General features: G+C 39.6%; 1 protein-coding gene and 1 long non-coding RNA gene across 8 annotated transcripts in view; one reads left to right on the forward strand and one right to left on the reverse strand.

The window, feature by feature from the left end:
- The window catches only part of LOC138966381 (uncharacterized), a 223,948-nt gene that overhangs the window by 38,498 nt on the left and 167,565 nt on the right, over positions 1–17,885 (forward strand). The gene's annotated exons all lie outside the window — the stretch shown is intronic.
- Positions 2,648–17,885, reverse strand: part of LOC138966365 (axotactin-like) — a 146,079-nt gene continuing 130,841 nt past the window's right edge. For 3 of the 6 annotated variants that reach the window (XM_070338568.1, XM_070338565.1, XM_070338566.1), the window contains 9 exons: positions 17,361–17,499; positions 17,002–17,186; positions 16,372–16,546; positions 14,860–15,090; positions 12,396–12,469; positions 11,892–12,015; positions 11,115–11,200; positions 8,823–8,927; positions 2,648–6,055 (listed from right to left, as the gene is read on the reverse strand). In XM_070338568.1, coding sequence (XP_070194669.1) covers positions 5,780–6,055; positions 8,823–8,927; positions 11,115–11,200; positions 11,892–12,015; positions 12,396–12,469; positions 14,860–15,090; positions 16,372–16,546; positions 17,002–17,186; positions 17,361–17,499 — 1,395 coding nt within the window. In that variant the 3' untranslated portion in view covers positions 2,648–5,779. The remainder of the gene's footprint in view (positions 6,056–8,822; positions 8,928–11,114; positions 11,201–11,891; positions 12,016–12,395; positions 12,470–14,859; positions 15,091–16,371; positions 16,547–17,001; positions 17,187–17,360; positions 17,500–17,885) is intronic. The other 3 variants (XM_070338567.1, XM_070338570.1, XM_070338569.1) reach the window with 3 other exon arrangements.

Raw genomic sequence — 17,885 nt, forward strand, 5'->3', positions numbered from 1 at the left:
ATAAGTTAGGGATCAGTGAGGAGCTGCTATTCATCTTTGCTTCAAACATGAATATTTCAGGTGTATTCCCAAGGGAAGCAAGAGGTTTCAGGGGAAGGGGATAAGGACCTGTATACTTTAAGAAGTATTTATGTTTAACCTTCATTTGTAATTCTTACATCCTCAGCTGCTTGTCTGTTTGTCTTCTAAAACAGGAAAGCATCCCTACATTTCATAGTGTACAGTTCCGAAGTGTACAGTTCTGTAGTGTACACCTCTGAAGTGTACCATTCTAATGTGTACCCTTCTGATGTGTGCGGTTCTGAAGTGTATGGTTCTGAAGTGTACTGTTCAGAAGTGTACTGTTCCCAATTGTACGGTTCTGAGGTGTACGTTTCGTACATGATGATTGTGTACGGTTCTAATGTATATATAGATGGCTCTGAAGTGTACAGTTTCAAAGTGTACAGTTCTGAAGTGTATGCTTCGGAAGTGTACGCTTCTGATGTGTACTCTTCTGAAACGACCGTTCTGAAGTGTACGATTCTAAAGTGTATGGTTCTAAAGTGAGTTTCAATATTGGTGCTGTAACAACTAACATTCCCAATGTGTGTGCCTGCTTGTATGTATGATTGTATACAGCATGTGTGTTTATTATATGTATCTCATGTGTATTTTGCCGTGTTGATAGTGTAAATGCACATATGATTGGACCGTTCCATTTGTGCCTTAGATCATGACAATGTAAATGTGTTTTAAACATTCCATTCATGCCTTCATGTCGATAAATTTCCTGGAAGACTATTTTGGACCGCTTTCTGGTGTTTGTGGCGAGGTGGTAAGACGTCGGCCTCTTAATCGGAAGGTCATGAGTTCGTATCCCAGCCGCGGCCGCCTGGTGGGTTAAGTGTGGAGATTTTTCCGATCTCCCAGGTCAACTTATGTGCAGACCTGCTAGTGGCTTATCCCCCTTTGTGTGTACACGCAAGCACAAGACCAAGTGTGTTACTGTAATCCATGTCAGAGTTCGGTGGGTTATAGAAACACGAAAATACCCAGCATGCTTCCTCCGAAAGCGGTGTATGGCTGCCTAAATGGCGGGGTAAAAACGGTCATACACGTAAAAATCCACTCGTGCAAAAACACAAGTGTACGTGGGAGTTTCAGCCCACGAACGCAGAAGAAGAAGTTTTATTTACAAGTCTGGATACAATGTATCTGTTTTGAACCGCTTTCTGAGGTTTCAGATTTGCTTGTAAGTCTTGATATACTGTATCTGTTTAGCAACCACTTGATGTTTTCAGTTTTATTTGTAAGTTCAAGTATAACAACTTGAAACAGGTAGTCGCGTAAGGCGAAAATACAACATTTAGTGAAGCTCAGTCGAACTCACAGAATGAAACTGAACGCATTGCATTTTTTCCGCAAGACCGTACACTCGTAGCATCGTCTGTCCACCGCTCGTGGCAAAGGCAGTGAAATTAGCAATCCAGAAAAGCGCGGTAGCGGTTGCGCTGAGGAGGATAGCACGCTTTTCTATATCTCTATTCTTTTTAACTCTCTGAACGTGTTTTTAATCCAAACATATCATATCTATATGTTTTTGGAATCAGGAACGGACAAGGAATAAGATGAAATTGTTTTAAATCGATTTCGGAAATTTTATTTTAATCATAATTTTTATATTTTTAATTTTCAGAGGTTGTTTTTAATCCGAATATAACATATTTATATGTTTTTGGAATCAGAAAATGATAAAGAATACGATAAACGTAATTTTGGATCGTTTTATAAAAAAATAATTCTAATTACAATTTTCAGATATTTAATGACCATTAATTAAAGTCATTAATTAATTTTTAAGCCTCCAAGCTGAAATGCAATACCAAAGTCCGGCCTTCGTCGAAGATTGCTTGGCCAAAATTTCAATCAATTTTATTGAAAAATGAGGGTGTGACAACCCCCCGCGGGTTAGGGGGAAGAATTTACCCGATGCTCCCCAGCATGTCGTAAGAGGCGACTAACTGATTCTGTTTCTCTTTTTACCCTTGTTAAGTGTTTCTTGTATAGAATATAGTCAATTTTTGTAAAGATTTTAGTCAAGCAGTATGTAAGAAATGTTAAGTCCTTTGTACTGGAAACTTGCATTCTCCCAGTAAGGTAATACATTGTACTACGTTGCAAGCCCCTGGAGCAAATTTTTGATTGGCTCTATCCCATCTCCCCCCTTTCCCCGTCGCGATATAACCTTCGTGGTTGAAAACGACGTTAAACACCAAATAAAGAAAGAAAGAAAGAAAGAGGGTGTGACAGTGCCGCCTCAACTTTTACAAAATGCCGGATATGACGTCATCAAAGACATTTATCGAAAAAATGAAAAAAACGTCTGGGGATATCATACCCAGGAACTCTCATGAAAAATGTCATACAAATCGGTCTAGTAGTTTACTCTGAATCGCTCTACACACACACACAGACACACATACATACACCACGACCCTCGTCTCGATTCCCCCCTCTATGTTAAAACATTTAGTCAAAACTTGACTAAATGTAAAAAGCAGCTACTGCCGATCATTTACATTACCGTTTTTAAACAAAATCTTTGTGTGCATGCATTCCATATATGTCTTCATCGTCATCACACTAACACACAAAACAACCAAAGAAGACCTTTTCAAAACGAAGTTGACTTTATTCAGGTTCAAAAACTGGTGGCATTCACAAGAAGAAGAAAAAAAATCACAAAAATGACATGAAGACACACAACCAGGAAATTTGGTTCAGCTGTGTTTTGCATCGCTGTTGAGACTGGGCACTGGGGGAATAGAATTAAACTTGGCCAAAGAATTATTGCGATGAATTTCGCACCCAAATTAAAGCATTAAATTCAATTAAAGCATTAACTTCAAGTGAACGGCCTTTAACTGGCATAGAATGAAATGACATGGGAATGCTTTAATTTGGGTGCAAAATTTGTCGCAACAATTTTGTGGCCAAGTGTAGAAAGCAGAATCGATGCATGGCTGGTCACACAAAACGATGATGACACCCACAACAAAGAGGCTTCACTTGACAAAGCTTGAAGGCAGCGTATATACGTCTGTGTGTCAATAAGGTGAAAGGGAAATACTCAACAGACTCCTTGTCATTCTTGTGTGGCTGACCTTTTCTTTTAAAGGTGGTCGTCTACATTTTTGCTTTTTTTCAATAATCTTATGGTTAGATTTTGCTAAAAAGTTATGTCAGATGATGAATGAACCATGGGGAAAAAAGTTATAGAAAAAAAATATATGTAAAAAAAGATTTTATTTTTGGGTAGCGTGACTCACGCTTCCAATATTTTGTTTTCTGTTTGCTGAGAACATGTGCTTTGCCTAAAAATACTGACCAATCAAATTCATGTCACTATGCTAAAAGCCACGCCCAAACAAGTGCAGCAACAGTTTGACACTGGAGCGCTGTCCACGCTTTTTTTTTAAACGCACGAAATGCACGGGAATTGAGAGGAGTTCTGCGCTTGGTATTTTCCAAATAAGGATATCCTACTATGAGTACTACGCTGGAATACTACAATGAATTTTCAAACGGCTACACTGGCTTCGTTTTTCCTGATCGAAAGGGTGTGTATTGTTGATATTTGTAGATAATAGTCTCTGCATTTTAATGGTCAAATGGCGATTTCGGTGTAAAATGTAGACAAGGACCTTTAAACAGAGTTTGATTATTTTGAAACATTTATCCAAAAAAATCAAAGGAAAGCAACAGTCTATTCCTAGACAGAGATTTGAAAAAAAGCTCAACTCTTTGCAGATGCAAAATCATACTCTTATTTAATAGATACTACTTAGCTTTGATCCTCTTTTTCAATGCCTAACCAATGAAACCTAAAAATAAATAAACATAAATTGTCACTGTTTGCGCCATTATGAACACTTTTCTTTTATACTCATTCATTTTACTCACACAAATGCACACACACACTTTTTTTCTCCTTAATCTGAGACTGAAATTTGAAGAAACTTCAAATATAATAAAAGAAACCAAAATGGAATTTCACAAATAAGGAAAAACAACAGCTTTTGACAAGTTTTTCTGTATTTCAAGTTCTGTTCATTATCTGCAGTGTTGTCTGCTGCGCTTTCATAGTACCGGTACTGGGAACGAAAAAGGCACTCCTTAAAATTGGATGTTGTTACAAAAATGCCATTTATAAACTAGGTTAAACAACTACAGTATGATAAATGGTGACTATAAACATCATGAACATTCCACTGGCACAAACACTGAAACATCAAGTACGTAAATTCACAAATAAAGAAACACTGTACAACCAATATCATATGATCCTGTCATCATTAAAATATGTTACAACAGCAATACACATTTAAATGAAATAGAACTATCATTTTAATAAAATTGTCATTCACAAGCATACAAGCCTAAATTGCTTTTGTTATCTGCACCTCAGAAATGAAGAATGAAACGAACAAACAAAATAGATTAATAAATAAATACATAAAATTCATTCTTTGTAAATTTCACTAGGATCTTTTTTCAAGTTGTGCAAAACTAAAAATTGAAGTACAATCACAAAAACAATCAGATCATCATCCTCCAAGATGCATCATAAACTTCTAATTATGAAGTGTCCTGATAATGAAAGTTTACTGACCTGCAGCAGCTCTATACATATATGTTAAACTACGTGTATTACTAAAAAGCAAACTAAAGTAACATTGAATCTTCCATAACTGTGGCAAAGTAGGTGGGTTATTTTATATACATTTAAAGCATCGTTTGCCACAAACACAAGAGACAATCACTCAATGCCTGTATTTACAATGACTTTTTGCTTGCAGGGCACAAATACAGCCTTACAAAAAAGCTCATGAAAGCTTATAACACACACAAAATATTACATTATGAACAGAATCCTGCGAATTGGATTTAATGTACACATGTCATTGACAAATTTAGTGAACACAAGGCAGATTTTTGTTGAATGAATGCTTTGACACATTCGTATAATGTAATCAAAGTAGCTGATGTGATTTATATTATACATAATTATACATCAGATTGAACTGTGTGACCTTGCTAAAGGTTTTCTGACATGCAAGATAGGCCTACATTAAATCCTATGATTTGTGTTAGCTCATTTGTTAATCCTACAATAGATCTGTACCAAATAACAATATGTATGTGTGTCATAGAATACATGTACAAAAAACAAACATAAGGATAAAATTAAAAAAGGCAAAGTCATTCACTATGCTCTAAACATGCATCTTAAATTATACAGGACTAAATGATTCTCACCCTTTTGTTAAACTGAGAACCATCAAAAAAATGATTCTGCAAAGAATTCCTAAAATACTGTGTGTAAATCTCAGCTAAATGACTGAGAATACAAATTTCTGCATAATGCAGGTCATGATTAAATGTGTGTACATTCACACAGCTGTTTACATATTATCCTGCACGACCGACACATCCTGATAAAAAGGACTTCTTTGGTTTAGGACCAACATGTCTCATATGAATCATACAAAGTGCTATAAAAAGGTTTATCTTATTACAAAACAATCTTAGCCTAGTTTACATTATGTTCACAGAAATACCTTTTAAAATTCAACCCATTTGCCCCCCCACCACCACTTTCTAGCAACATCCCTGCTTGTGAATGCCTTGCGTTGCACCAAGAGCCTTTACAGTTTCCTTTTCATGAAAAGATTCCTCCATGATTATGAAAACAATTATGATACGAAATACACAAGTTCTGGAATGGCGAATTCGACTAAGAGTCAGGACTGCTCTTTCTGAGAAGTCTTCGCGTAGGTGACGTGAGAATGGGCGAGTCCTCCAAATCAATGTTGGAAATATTGTACATGTAAAGCTTCGGGTGCGTAGCCTCGTCATCCGCGTCAAGACCTTCATCGTCTCCCGTGGGAGTGATGTCTTCTTCCGTGATCTCTGGCCTCGACTCCGCCTCGTAACCACTGTCTCCGTTGCCGTCTAGCAGACTGTGTTGATTGTCGTGAGATTCGTCTCCCGATGGACTGTCTTCTTCTTTCTGTTGAAGTTAAGGTTGGATTAGAAATCTGCCTCTGGGTTCTGAATATTTGTATGATTATCGTGCACATTTCTTAAAATCTACCTCTCGGTTCTGAATATGTTCATGAATCATGCACATTTCTTATTGTAGTTGAACAGAAGTGAGAAAAGATGAACCAATTTAGAGTAAATAAAATGAAATGAAAAAAATGAAACCAACTGAAATGTTCCACATGAGAGTCAAAGGTACCATGAGAAAGAAAACAAAATGGGGTTTTCTATATTTTGAACTTTCCTGTACAACATTGAATAATTTTCACTGTGCCCCTCCAAAGTAAGATTTCATTGAAGATGATACGGGATACTGAGGAAAACAAAAATGAAAGAATATTGAAGCATTTTAAGTTTGAGGGGACTGATCAAATTGTCTTTCAAGAGCAAACCTGTTCTACCGCTAATGTCTGACACAAAGTAATGATACTGACTCTCTGTGTGTGTGTGTGTGTGTGTGTGTGTGTGTGTGTGTGTGTGTGTGTGAGTGTGTGTGTGTGTGATACCTGTTCTACCGCTAATGTCTGACAAAAAGTAATGGTACTGACTGTGTGTGTTTGTGTGTGTGTGTGTGTGTGTGATACCTGTTCTACCGCTACTGTCTGACAAAAAGTAATGGTACTGACTCTGTGTGTGTGTGTGTGTGTGTGTGTGTGTGTGTGTGTGTGTGTGTGATACCTGTTCTACCGCTAATGTCTGACAAAAAGTAATGGTACTGACTGTGTGTGTGTGTGTGTGTGTGTGTGATATCTGTTCTACCGCTACTGTCTGACAAAAAGTAATGGTACTGACTGTGTGTGTGTGTGTGTGTGTGTCTGTGTGTGTGTGTGTGTGTGTGTTACCTCTTCTATCGCTAATGTCTGACAAAAAGTAATGGTACTGACTGTGTGTGTGTGTGTGTGTGTGTGATACCTGTTCTACCACTAATGTCTGACAAAAAGTAATGATACTGACTGTGTGTGTGTGTGTGTGTGTGTGTGATACCTCCACACATATGCCTGCATGTGTGCAAATGCACACTTTCATGTGGGTGCATGAAAGGTGTATGTGTGCATGTGCATGTGTGTTTGTGAGAGAGAAACTAAATCCAACTGTGCCCTCTAACACTTACACAACAATAATGACAGCTTGACACAATACATGTATTTGCACTACATAACATTAAGGACAATAATTCAGAACTATCAAACGTAAACAAGAAAAGCACAAGCCATTCATGTAAAATTAGCAAATATGGTACATGTATTAAAAATTATAGAAACGTTCAGTTAACTAGAATCTATAAACTCTTAGTCTTGAAATATCTCTTTTTTTTCGAGTTTCAAACAAATGCTGAGTTACTAATTAGGTACTGGCAAAAAGTTAATTACACAAATGCTTTACAATAATTAAACTACAAAAGCTGGAATAAAAACAGAAAGTTATTTTCTATCGTTTACAGGAACATTTATATTTTTTGCCAAAATAGTGTTTTTTAATAAGTGGGTAAGTAAAAAAAAAGTAAAGAAAAAAGAAAACAGAGAAGAAAACCTTTTTAAATATAGAAGAGAAAAAATAAAGAAAGACCGGTAAACGTTGCAAAGTGCAAAGAGTAAATCACAGAATACATAATAAAAGCACACAGTGACAAACTTTAGTGCTGCCACTTTGCAATTCAAACACAGCATGAACTACCAAACAGCACCTTAAAGCCAAGAGCAGACTCTGCCAAAGTGAGAAAAAAAAGAAAAACATCAGCCAGAACTTCAGATCACATTCTTCTCAAAACACAGCCTTCCATAATGCTCTCCAGCTAGGCCTGGTGATTTTACAGCTCATTAGCATAAAGTGAACGTTGCTTGAATTAGTAGAGTATTTGCATGATGCACTGAAAGGCATGCATTGTTAGATTTAACTTTTCCTACATACAATGTATTAACATGGCAAGCAAGTTCCAGACCTGGGAACCCCTGTTTTGCACTTGGAGTATTCTCAAACAAACTTGGTGTATTTTCAGAAAAATGAGCGTACTCCACAGAGCATTTGAACGTCTATGATTCAAACATGCTTCACACGCGTCCGTCGCACCGTTAATTAAGTTTACTAATACATTTGAAACAAATGTTTCTGTCAATGTTTACTCACAAAAACTTAATCATATGTCAAAATAGTGGATCGGCTTCGGGATATGCTTTTGAAGAAAAGTAGTGTAGGAATTTTTCTCGTCGTATTATTTTTCAACTGAGCGTACTGATCGTATTCTAGACAATCATGCGTACAAAATACGGCGAAATCGTATGGGTTCCCAGGTCTGAAGTTCCGTCTCATAACAATCTGACATACAGTGGACCCCCTCCTCCTCTTTTAACATCTCCACAAATCTGAGAAACCAGGTCCTAAGGGAGTCTTCGAATGGAAGTAAATTTACAGAGGTTATCAACAGAAAATCAGGAAAAGGAAGGTCTTACAAGGGGAGAGAAGTCTTAACTTTGGTGGGTCTTAAAAGGGGGGTTCCACTGTAGGAGCAAACTGTCACAATTTTTGTTGGCACCAAAATTAATTCTCCCAAAAATTCCACACCAGAAACATTATTCAAAGTTCTAAGTGTTACCTATATAGTTAAGAAGCAACCCTCACACTCTTTCAGTTAGTAATCCAAGAACCCATTAATTGCAATGTTTAAGTAAAAGTATAGGTATTTCTACCACAAAGCATATACACACTGTTAAAAGATTTGCAGAGCGTAACATACAAACCTCTTTCAGGTCAGAGTTTTGCTCCGACAGGCTACTGACATGGGAGTCTTCGTTTTCGTCCGGTATTGGGGCCAAAAGGGGTGTGTTGAAAAACGTTATGTCTTCCTACAAATTACAAGAAAGGCACGGCTACACAATTTGTGACACAGTAAGCTGCGACCATCAGCAACAAAAACAACAGTCAAATAATTTATACCTTCCTTCCTCTGCAGGGATGTTGCTAGCATTTATTTTCTTCAGCAAATTTGCTGGTATGGCCATACATATTTCACCCATTTTTTTTTCTCAGTTTAAGGCAGTGCTCACCGACATTTTTCGTTTGCCCTGAAAAATGTTTATAAGCTCTGACAAAATGACGGCAAAGTTATCAGCGATTTGAACTAAGTTAAATTTTTAGCGTTTCTCAACTGCCGATGCCAATGACATCCCTGCTGTGTAACCAGTCTCATAAATCACAACAGATCTTTCTTGGCTTTGACATGGAATAAGAGCATCATTCCACGTGAACACAGAACCAGTATCTACAGCCAAGCTGCTTTCGCTGCAGAGTGAAACATTTTTGCTGAATGAATTTTGTAACTGACACCAGTGTCAATTGGAAAATGTAGTTCAGTGGAAAAGCCTGATCACCTGGCTCTACAGGAATTAGCAGCTAGCAGGCTGTTGATTTTTGGTATGTGGTCAATGACAGAAGACCCCCCTTACCCCATGTAAAAGCCGGGACAGATCTGTGGTGGTTTGCATAATCGTTTAAAACAGTATTGGCGTTAACAATTACCGGTATTTTACTGGTTGAAATGAAAAAATACCAGAAAATAATTGGCTGCCGGTATAAGTTGATTTTTAGAACTACCGGGTTTTTTTGCTGGTAAAACAACAAAACCAGTACTCTGAGTTGGACTCTTACTGGTTCCAATGACCAGCCTACCGTTTTTTCTGGATAGTTTTCATCATAAAAGTTTGTGTACCAGTTTGAAAAAATATTAGCACCATCACTGGTTTAAAAGGAAGGAAGGTACCTTTAAGACATACAGTGAATATTAAGAAACAAACGCAGATTTTGTTCCATAACAGTAAAAGAAAGAATGCAAACATATTTACAGCAGCCTCGTTTTTCAAATGTGAAAAACACAACATTTGAAGCACTAGCAGGATACTTTGAGAAAGTTTTGGCAAAGATGGGGTTGAAAAAGATTAAGGACTTTGCCAAAAGAAGAAAGTTTGGACGGGTTGAAGACAAGAACAAGGTACAACGTGTATATGTATTTACTGGCTTTATTCGATTTATTATATAGAATGAACAAACTTGAAAAAAAAGAAAATTCCAACTATACTGTATTCAAGAAAAAAGTTCAGCATATGAAAATTGACTGCAAAAGCCGAATACTTGGATACTTATTTGTTGACAAAAATTGCTTGAGATCAGCTGTTGTCAATTATTCTTAGTGCTTCAAATGAAAACTGTATGCTTTAAACAAACAACCAGCTCACAAGAATGTGTATGTGTGTGTAAAATAAATCATAGAAACACAAACACTGAAATAAGGTAAATTAATGCTGCTGGTCAACTGTTCATGCAAAACTTGCTGACTATCGCAAACAATATCAAATGTGTCACAGTATAAATTCAAATAGTACGACACAAACTGTATCAAAGCATATCAATAACACCATGCATAAAATACTAAAAAAACCATTTAACTCATTTCATTGAATGCAAGACAGTTCAAGCTTATTAAAAAATTAAGATGAAGACAAAAATATTTTAAAGGCGGTACAATACTGGGGTGAAGTATTTGAGTTAATTTTGTGCATGCTTTATCTTGGAAAATTAGCAGTCAAAATACACTTTTTAAAAGGGGAAAAAGTCACTTTCCAAGAAAGGCTATCGTACACTGTCTCCTTCCTGGCTAAAGACCAATATGAAGAAGTCTTCTGACCAGAAGAAAGGCCCAGGGTGTGTTTGGTGTGTGGGGTATTATTTTAATGGCTTGTTAATTCCACCCTCGTTTTCTAACAGCTACGCCCTTGACCAAAGATAACCTAGAAAGAGCTAAAGACAGATAATATGAATCGACTATACAATCCCAAGGATATAATGACTATTTCTGTGAAAAACAGTAGTCCAGCCTATGCTTATAGGTTTGAGAAGGTGCCACCAATTCTTATCCAAGTAAGACTAACCATGTTTAGGCTCCGAGAGCACAGAGACTAGACAGTACATCTTTCTATGTTTGCGGTGATACAAACTATAAGCTGATACACAAAGCGGTGATGCACGGCAAGACTTACGTAGGTGAGCGGCGTTCTGTCGGCCTGCGGGTCCCATTCTAAGTCTCCTTCTCCGTGGGGTCTGCCAACAATGCTTTCTGCAGAACCTGGGTAGATGGCGAGGAAGAGATTTGTTAGTTATGACAAAAGTTTTCAGGAACATGACCCCTCTGCAAATTGTTCTTTGCATGGCTTAAAAATGTCTGGTCAGTTATTGAAGTCTCAGCTTAGCTGACCGCACCGCCCTCCCCCATAACACACTCACGCACGCACACACACACTCATCAAACGGTATCGGGCGCAAAGTATGCAGCACTTGTTCAAAGCACAAGCTCACTTTAGGACTTTAATCGGAAGCTTCAGAACACACACACGCACACACGCATTTTCGCCAACTCCTCTGTAGCAAAACTACCTATCCATGTCACAGAAAAATGCAATAGTGTGACAAGTTCCCACACCTGATATGGAATAAAACAACATCCTAAAAATGTATAAAAATTGAGCAAATGAAACACAGAAAAATTAAGTGTACAACAAATTGTAAACAGCAATTAAGTATTGACCATCATCAAAATCACATGATTATCATCAACACAGCATCGTCTCAATCATCATTCCCCCTCTACAGTGGAACCCCCCTTTGAAAACCTCAAAAAATCTGAGAAAATCGGGTCTTAAAAAGGAGGGAGTCTTAAAATGGGGGTAATTTTACAGAGGTTATGAACAGAAAATCTGAGAAAACAAGGTCTTGAAAAGGAGGGAGTCTTAAATTGGGGGGTTCCACTGCATCATTACCCGTACTCTTGGAATTCTGTCTTCTCTCTAGCTCCTCCAACACTTCAGAGATGGAAGATGCTGGTCGCTGTTTTCTTTTGTTGAAGATGGGATGCTCATATGTTGTGGGCTCATCACTTTTAGGCTGGAACAAATGTACCGAGCTTGATTTGTCATTTAGTTTAAAACCATTTTCATAACTTTATTATTCCATATGGTGGTTTTCTTTTTTTCTGCATGTGTGTATTTGTGTTTTTCAAGCCCTGAGACCTTTTCTGTAAACTTGGGATCTTTTTTATGTGCCCGTGTGCACATGGGGGTGTTCAGACATCAATAAGAGTCTGCACAAAAGTTGACTCTGGGAAATAAATCCCTCATCTGAACCCAAGCCGAAAGCGACGAGCTTGTTTCAAACCAAGTGATCAAGCTACAGACTAAGCTATCTCCCTGCCACATTGTTACTCTCAAATACGTAAGATAATGATCGATGACCGTTACAATGCACAAAAACTGAAGTATACATACCAAGCTTCCTACGCTGTTCCTGTTGGCATTGGCATTAGGCTCAGTTTTATCTGGAGGAGCAGAATCTTTTGTCGCTGAAACAAATAATAACGTTGAATTATTCATGCTGATTACTCTTCTTCAGATAGCACTCCAGGAGTGGTATTCAAGAAAATAAAGAATTTGAGGTGGTTTCAGATTCTGAGGCCGTTTTAGCTACTACGCTTTAATTTCTGATTTTAACTGGCATTCACGACCGCACCTCACAACATTTTTAGCTAACGAGGTTGTCTATTTATAAATGACGTGCACAAACACCCTTATCAAAGGAAATCACCGCCACGCAACGCTTCCTACTAGACGAGATAACCACGGTCAGCGAGGCGACTGATTGCATCAGACCAGATGCGGACACAGCCATCCGAACATCAAAAGATTACCCGGCGGCATCATGCCGTTAACGACTGTAGAGCCGAGAGGTAGGTCCTGTAAGTTTAAAACCGTCACCTGACTTTGGCGGGTCGAAACAAGGTTTCGTGAATGGTAATTAGCGCGACTTGCAGAACAAACAGCGCCACCATGCAGCCAAGCACCTCTAAAACCTTTTCCTGCATACCAGTCCAGACCTTCCAATTGTGACCAAGTGCATGAAACACTCGAATTGCATGTACCTTTGGAGGAAAAGCCAGTCAAACAGGAGTGTGTTCGGGCTAAGTAAATAGCCATATAAAAACTGCTGTGAGAACACAAAGATTTGCAAGAGCATACCAGGAGACATCAGCAGTCAGACCCTATCACAAAAAGTCCTTTAAACCCATACCCAAGTAACACGCATATTGAATTCCCACTGGTTTCCCAGTGGTGAATAAGTGGGAAGAGGATGGGAGAGTGTTCTTTCTTTATTTGGTGTTTAACGTCGTTTTCAACCGTTCAAGGTTATATCGCGACGGATGGGAGAGTGGGCCCACTCCCATCCCACAGAACTCCAACAGTCAAAGCTATGGGAAAAAGTGGTGTAGACCTGGGCCGTCCCTTAGTCTCTGGGAAACAAGCTTGCACTTCGACAGAAATGGGATAAAAGTGGGAATTCCCTCTTCGTTCCCACACAGCGTGCGAGGAAAATGTTCCGACGCTGCGAGCGCGAGTCACACTGCGCGAGTCTGCAAGTTGCCCCATCGAGATCGGTGACGTCACAGCACACGCTGTTTACACTAGACTCGTTTGAATCGTAGCAAACGTTGAAGAATACTATCATTCAAAATACACCGAAGTATTTTATATGTGTGTAATTATTGCAGTTCTCTTAATAACAACTGTTGTCTCTAGAATGGTTTATTTACTCACGTGATGACTAAATATTTTGAAGGATTTTTGTTTTCACTGCGGGACTATCACTCTGCCCTGTTCAGTTCCGCGTTGGGCCTGCCGATTGAGAGTGTTTGAAATTTGCTACAATTGCCGGCGAATATACTGTGAATACGTTCCGTGCGCGCGAGTATTGCATGTGCATGGATCAAAGATTACATCTGAAGAACACCGAGTAATATAATGGCGGCTTCATATTCAACAAAGCGAAGACGATTAGTACTGTCAAACTCGAAGGTTAATGAACGCATCAACACGGCTTTCCCACGTGGCTGCGCGCGCGCTCGTAATCCAGCGTCAAGTTGATTTGAGTGATTAAAAACTAGTGTGTGTGTGCTTGAATATGTATCTGTGTGTATCAGTTGTTCTTGTTTTTTTAAATTTTTTATACATTGATGATTTTTAAATTCGCAGGACTCTGAGACGTTCGCAAGAACCCAGTCCTCTACGGAAGTCAGAAGAAGAAGAATTAAGAAGAAGTCCCACACGTTTCCGATATAAACCCCACTTGTTTCCCACCTGAATCCCACTTGTTTCCCACCTGAATCCCACTCGCTTCCTACCTGAATCCCACTCGTTTTCCACCCGTGAATCCCACTCGTGCCCCACCCTGATCCCACTCGTGCCCCACCCGTTTCCCAGTCGTGTCCAACCCGTTTCCCACTCGTGTCCCATTTACTTCCCACTGGGCTCCCACTGGAAGTCGTAATCAAATCCCACATGGCGCCCATGTGGGACTTCCCACAACGTCACCATGTGGGATCCCACTTGGGGCCCACATGGGATCCATGTGGGAAGGTTACTTGGGTAGATGTCTCAGCCATTTCAACATCTGAGCTTTAAATAGCACGGTGCTATAGGCAGACAACTCTGCAGAGCAGCTGCCATGGCAGTGCATCTTTAGTATGCAACCAAGTGAAAGGATGAATATCCCATATCAAAGCCTGGCGAGATCTGAGATGGTGAGCCAAACTACAAGGAAAGGAATGTGCCTTTTTCTTCAAAATCGCCTTTTTATGTTATTTTCTGATTCCTAATTGATACAGTAAAATCTCCATTGTGTGTCATCCCCACTTATATGAGAAGAAATGTGCCTCTAAACATTAAAGACAAAACTTACGCCTGGGTCCCAGCAAGGCAGTGATCATGCTGAACTCATCCAGTTTGGCGAGGTGGTCGGGCGGCACAGGACTGGCTTCTACAGGCGGCACCGCGTGGGAGTTGAGCGGCTGTTTCAGCTCTATGTCCGCCTCCTTTTTCACGTCATAGTGCTTCTTTCGCTTGCGGAACACAAGCAGGGCGATGCATAGGGCGATGATGAGGATGACTGCAATGACTGACACAGCGATGACTGCAAGTAGAAGACAAGAAAAGTGTTAGGGATTGAGGGATTACATTTAACACTTTCTACCCCACCTATGTTGACCAAGTTTTTTTTAGCTGAGACCAGCTGTGCTGCAGCAGGTCACTCAGAATTGTAGTAATTGTGTAAAAACTGTGTATCAACATGCTGGAATGCAGGCGTTAGATCGACATTATAGGAAGCGACTGAAGTGACTGTGTGCACGGATATATCCGTACCAGGTCAGATAGAACCATATGAATGGGTACGGATATATTCGTACCTGGGAGACAATGCGTTAACGCATGCTAAACCTTTTCATGTTGATTGTTGTAGCATCTCCGCTTGCCTCTACTATGAAGGTAAGAGTGCTGATATTTATAATGCTTGAGTTAAGACAAATTTCTGATCACACCAATTGTAAAAACTGCCATAAAAGTGATCTGAGACTTGCAATGTATTTCTTTGACCATCTCGTTGGACATCTTTAACTTAGCGTTCTACAACAGACTTTTTGGAAATGTTTTCATTTTTGTTGTGGATCTATGTTGTTTAGTGGAATATAATTTTGACAGAGAATATGCCTTATAACAATGATCAAATTCAATGTGTGCCAGGCTCAAATTTGAATTCTGCTGTTTATTGACAAGCAATTTGATCGGTACCACTCACGAGTCACATCCACATGCACGCACACATGCACGCCCACACACACACGTACAGACACACACACAGACAAACACACACCCATACATGCACACACACACATGCACACACAAACAAACCCCCACATCCACGCACACATACACACCCACACACACATAGACAAACACACACCCACACACACATGCATGCACATGAACACACGTGCACACACACACACACACACAGACACTGACACACACAGACAAACACACACCCACACATGCACACCCACACATGCACACACAAACAAACCCCCACATGCACGCACACATACACACCCACACACACATAGACAAACACACACCCACACACACACAGACAAACACACACCCATACATGCACACACACACATGCACACACAAACAAACCCCCACATCCACGCACACATACACACCCACACACACATAGACAAACACACACCCACACACACATGCATGCACATGAACACACGCGCACACACACACACACCAAGACACACACACCAAGACACACACACACACAGACACTGACACACACAAACTCCCCAACATCTCACCCACCAACATTCCACCTTCTCCACCATCCCAGTCACAGAGTAGAACTTACTGACAGTAAAGTCGTCTACATCGTCTGCCTGGTTTTGCATAATGATGGCCTTGCTTCTGTTAGCGGTGGTGGTGGTGGGGGGCAGAGCGGTGGTGGATGCGGAAGTCAGCACAACAGGGGGACTCAGTGTTACCAGCTCCGCCGGTCCCTTTCCCCACAGTGGCATAGTTATCAGCTGTAGTGTACAACAGAAATTAATGAACATGAACAGTAATGAATAGTTTCCAGGTAACTCACAACCCCAATTTAGCCCAGTTTAATGCACACTGGAACACCCCCCCCCCCCCCCCCACCCCATGTGACTGTGAAAGTTATATATTTACACAGGACATATATAGCGCTGTGCTGTGTATGTCCTTATACATGCAGCAAACCTGAAAGTTAAAGCAAACTTAACTGCTTATTGAGTGTTGGAAACTTTCTTTTCAGTTACATTTTATGATATAACAGCAATAGACAAATAGACCACACCCAAAAATTGCATAAGCACACCTGCATGCACAACCATCAAATACAAGTAACAATGCAATTGACTTTTCCACACTTTCATTGTAACACAATAAATCAAAAACATACTACCACAATTTTTCCATCGGCACTGATAGACTACAACACTACACGACAACGCACCTCAAAGTTGTCGGATGTGACCTCAAAACGAGTGGGCGCGTCTGTGACCTTTTTCCCAATGAGCATGGCCTCCAAGCAACTCATGACATCTGGTCCGTACACTGTGACCTCTGGCTTGTCAAGGTGAAAGTCCTTGAGGGAGCGTATTTTGAGTTCCAGGTTGCTCTCAGGAATGTAGACAGTGTCTGCAACGTAAGGTATAGATTGAGGTTTCAACAGTGTCTGGGTGTTAATTCACATTTCATTTTCCTTTCATAACTTTATTGTCCTATCGCTGGGAAATCCGGGTTGCTTAATTCCTCCCAAAGGAAAGCTAGTAACAAGAATAATAATAAATAGCAGCCAAGTCTGATACATACTAGCGATACAGCCAGTGAAGTTGGTGGTATCTTCAAACGAGTATTCGTCCTCCGGTAGAAGACCTCCGATAATGATGGTGTCGATCTCATCCAAGTCATAGTCCGGGTAATTTATGCTGGCTTCTTTCACACCATCGATCTGAAACACAGTCATCATAGTGAAAACAGGGGCTCACGAAACAATTCTCAGTATTAACATCACCACAGCAAAACAACAGAATTTGAAAGAAAGAATAACAAGTAAAAACTACACATGTAAGTACAAAATGCACACCTGTGATGTGACAACCAAGAGAAAAGAAAAGAAAAGAAAAGAAAAGATATTTTAAGAGTAGAGGAAACGAAAAAAGAACATGTGTAAACTCTAATATCGGCTAGAATGTAATGTCCTAAATGCAACATTTTTGTGTTATATATTACCCAAACTTAACAAATACGGATTTTGATGAACATTTCCACAAGAACAATGGATGACAACAAACAAAGAATCAGACCATTATAGGAAAAACAAAATCAATGCCTCGT

The sequence above is a fragment of the Littorina saxatilis genome, linkage group LG5 (genome assembly GCF_037325665.1).
Source record: "Littorina saxatilis isolate snail1 linkage group LG5, US_GU_Lsax_2.0, whole genome shotgun sequence".
NCBI classification, from domain to species: domain Eukaryota; kingdom Metazoa; phylum Mollusca; class Gastropoda; order Littorinimorpha; family Littorinidae; genus Littorina; species Littorina saxatilis.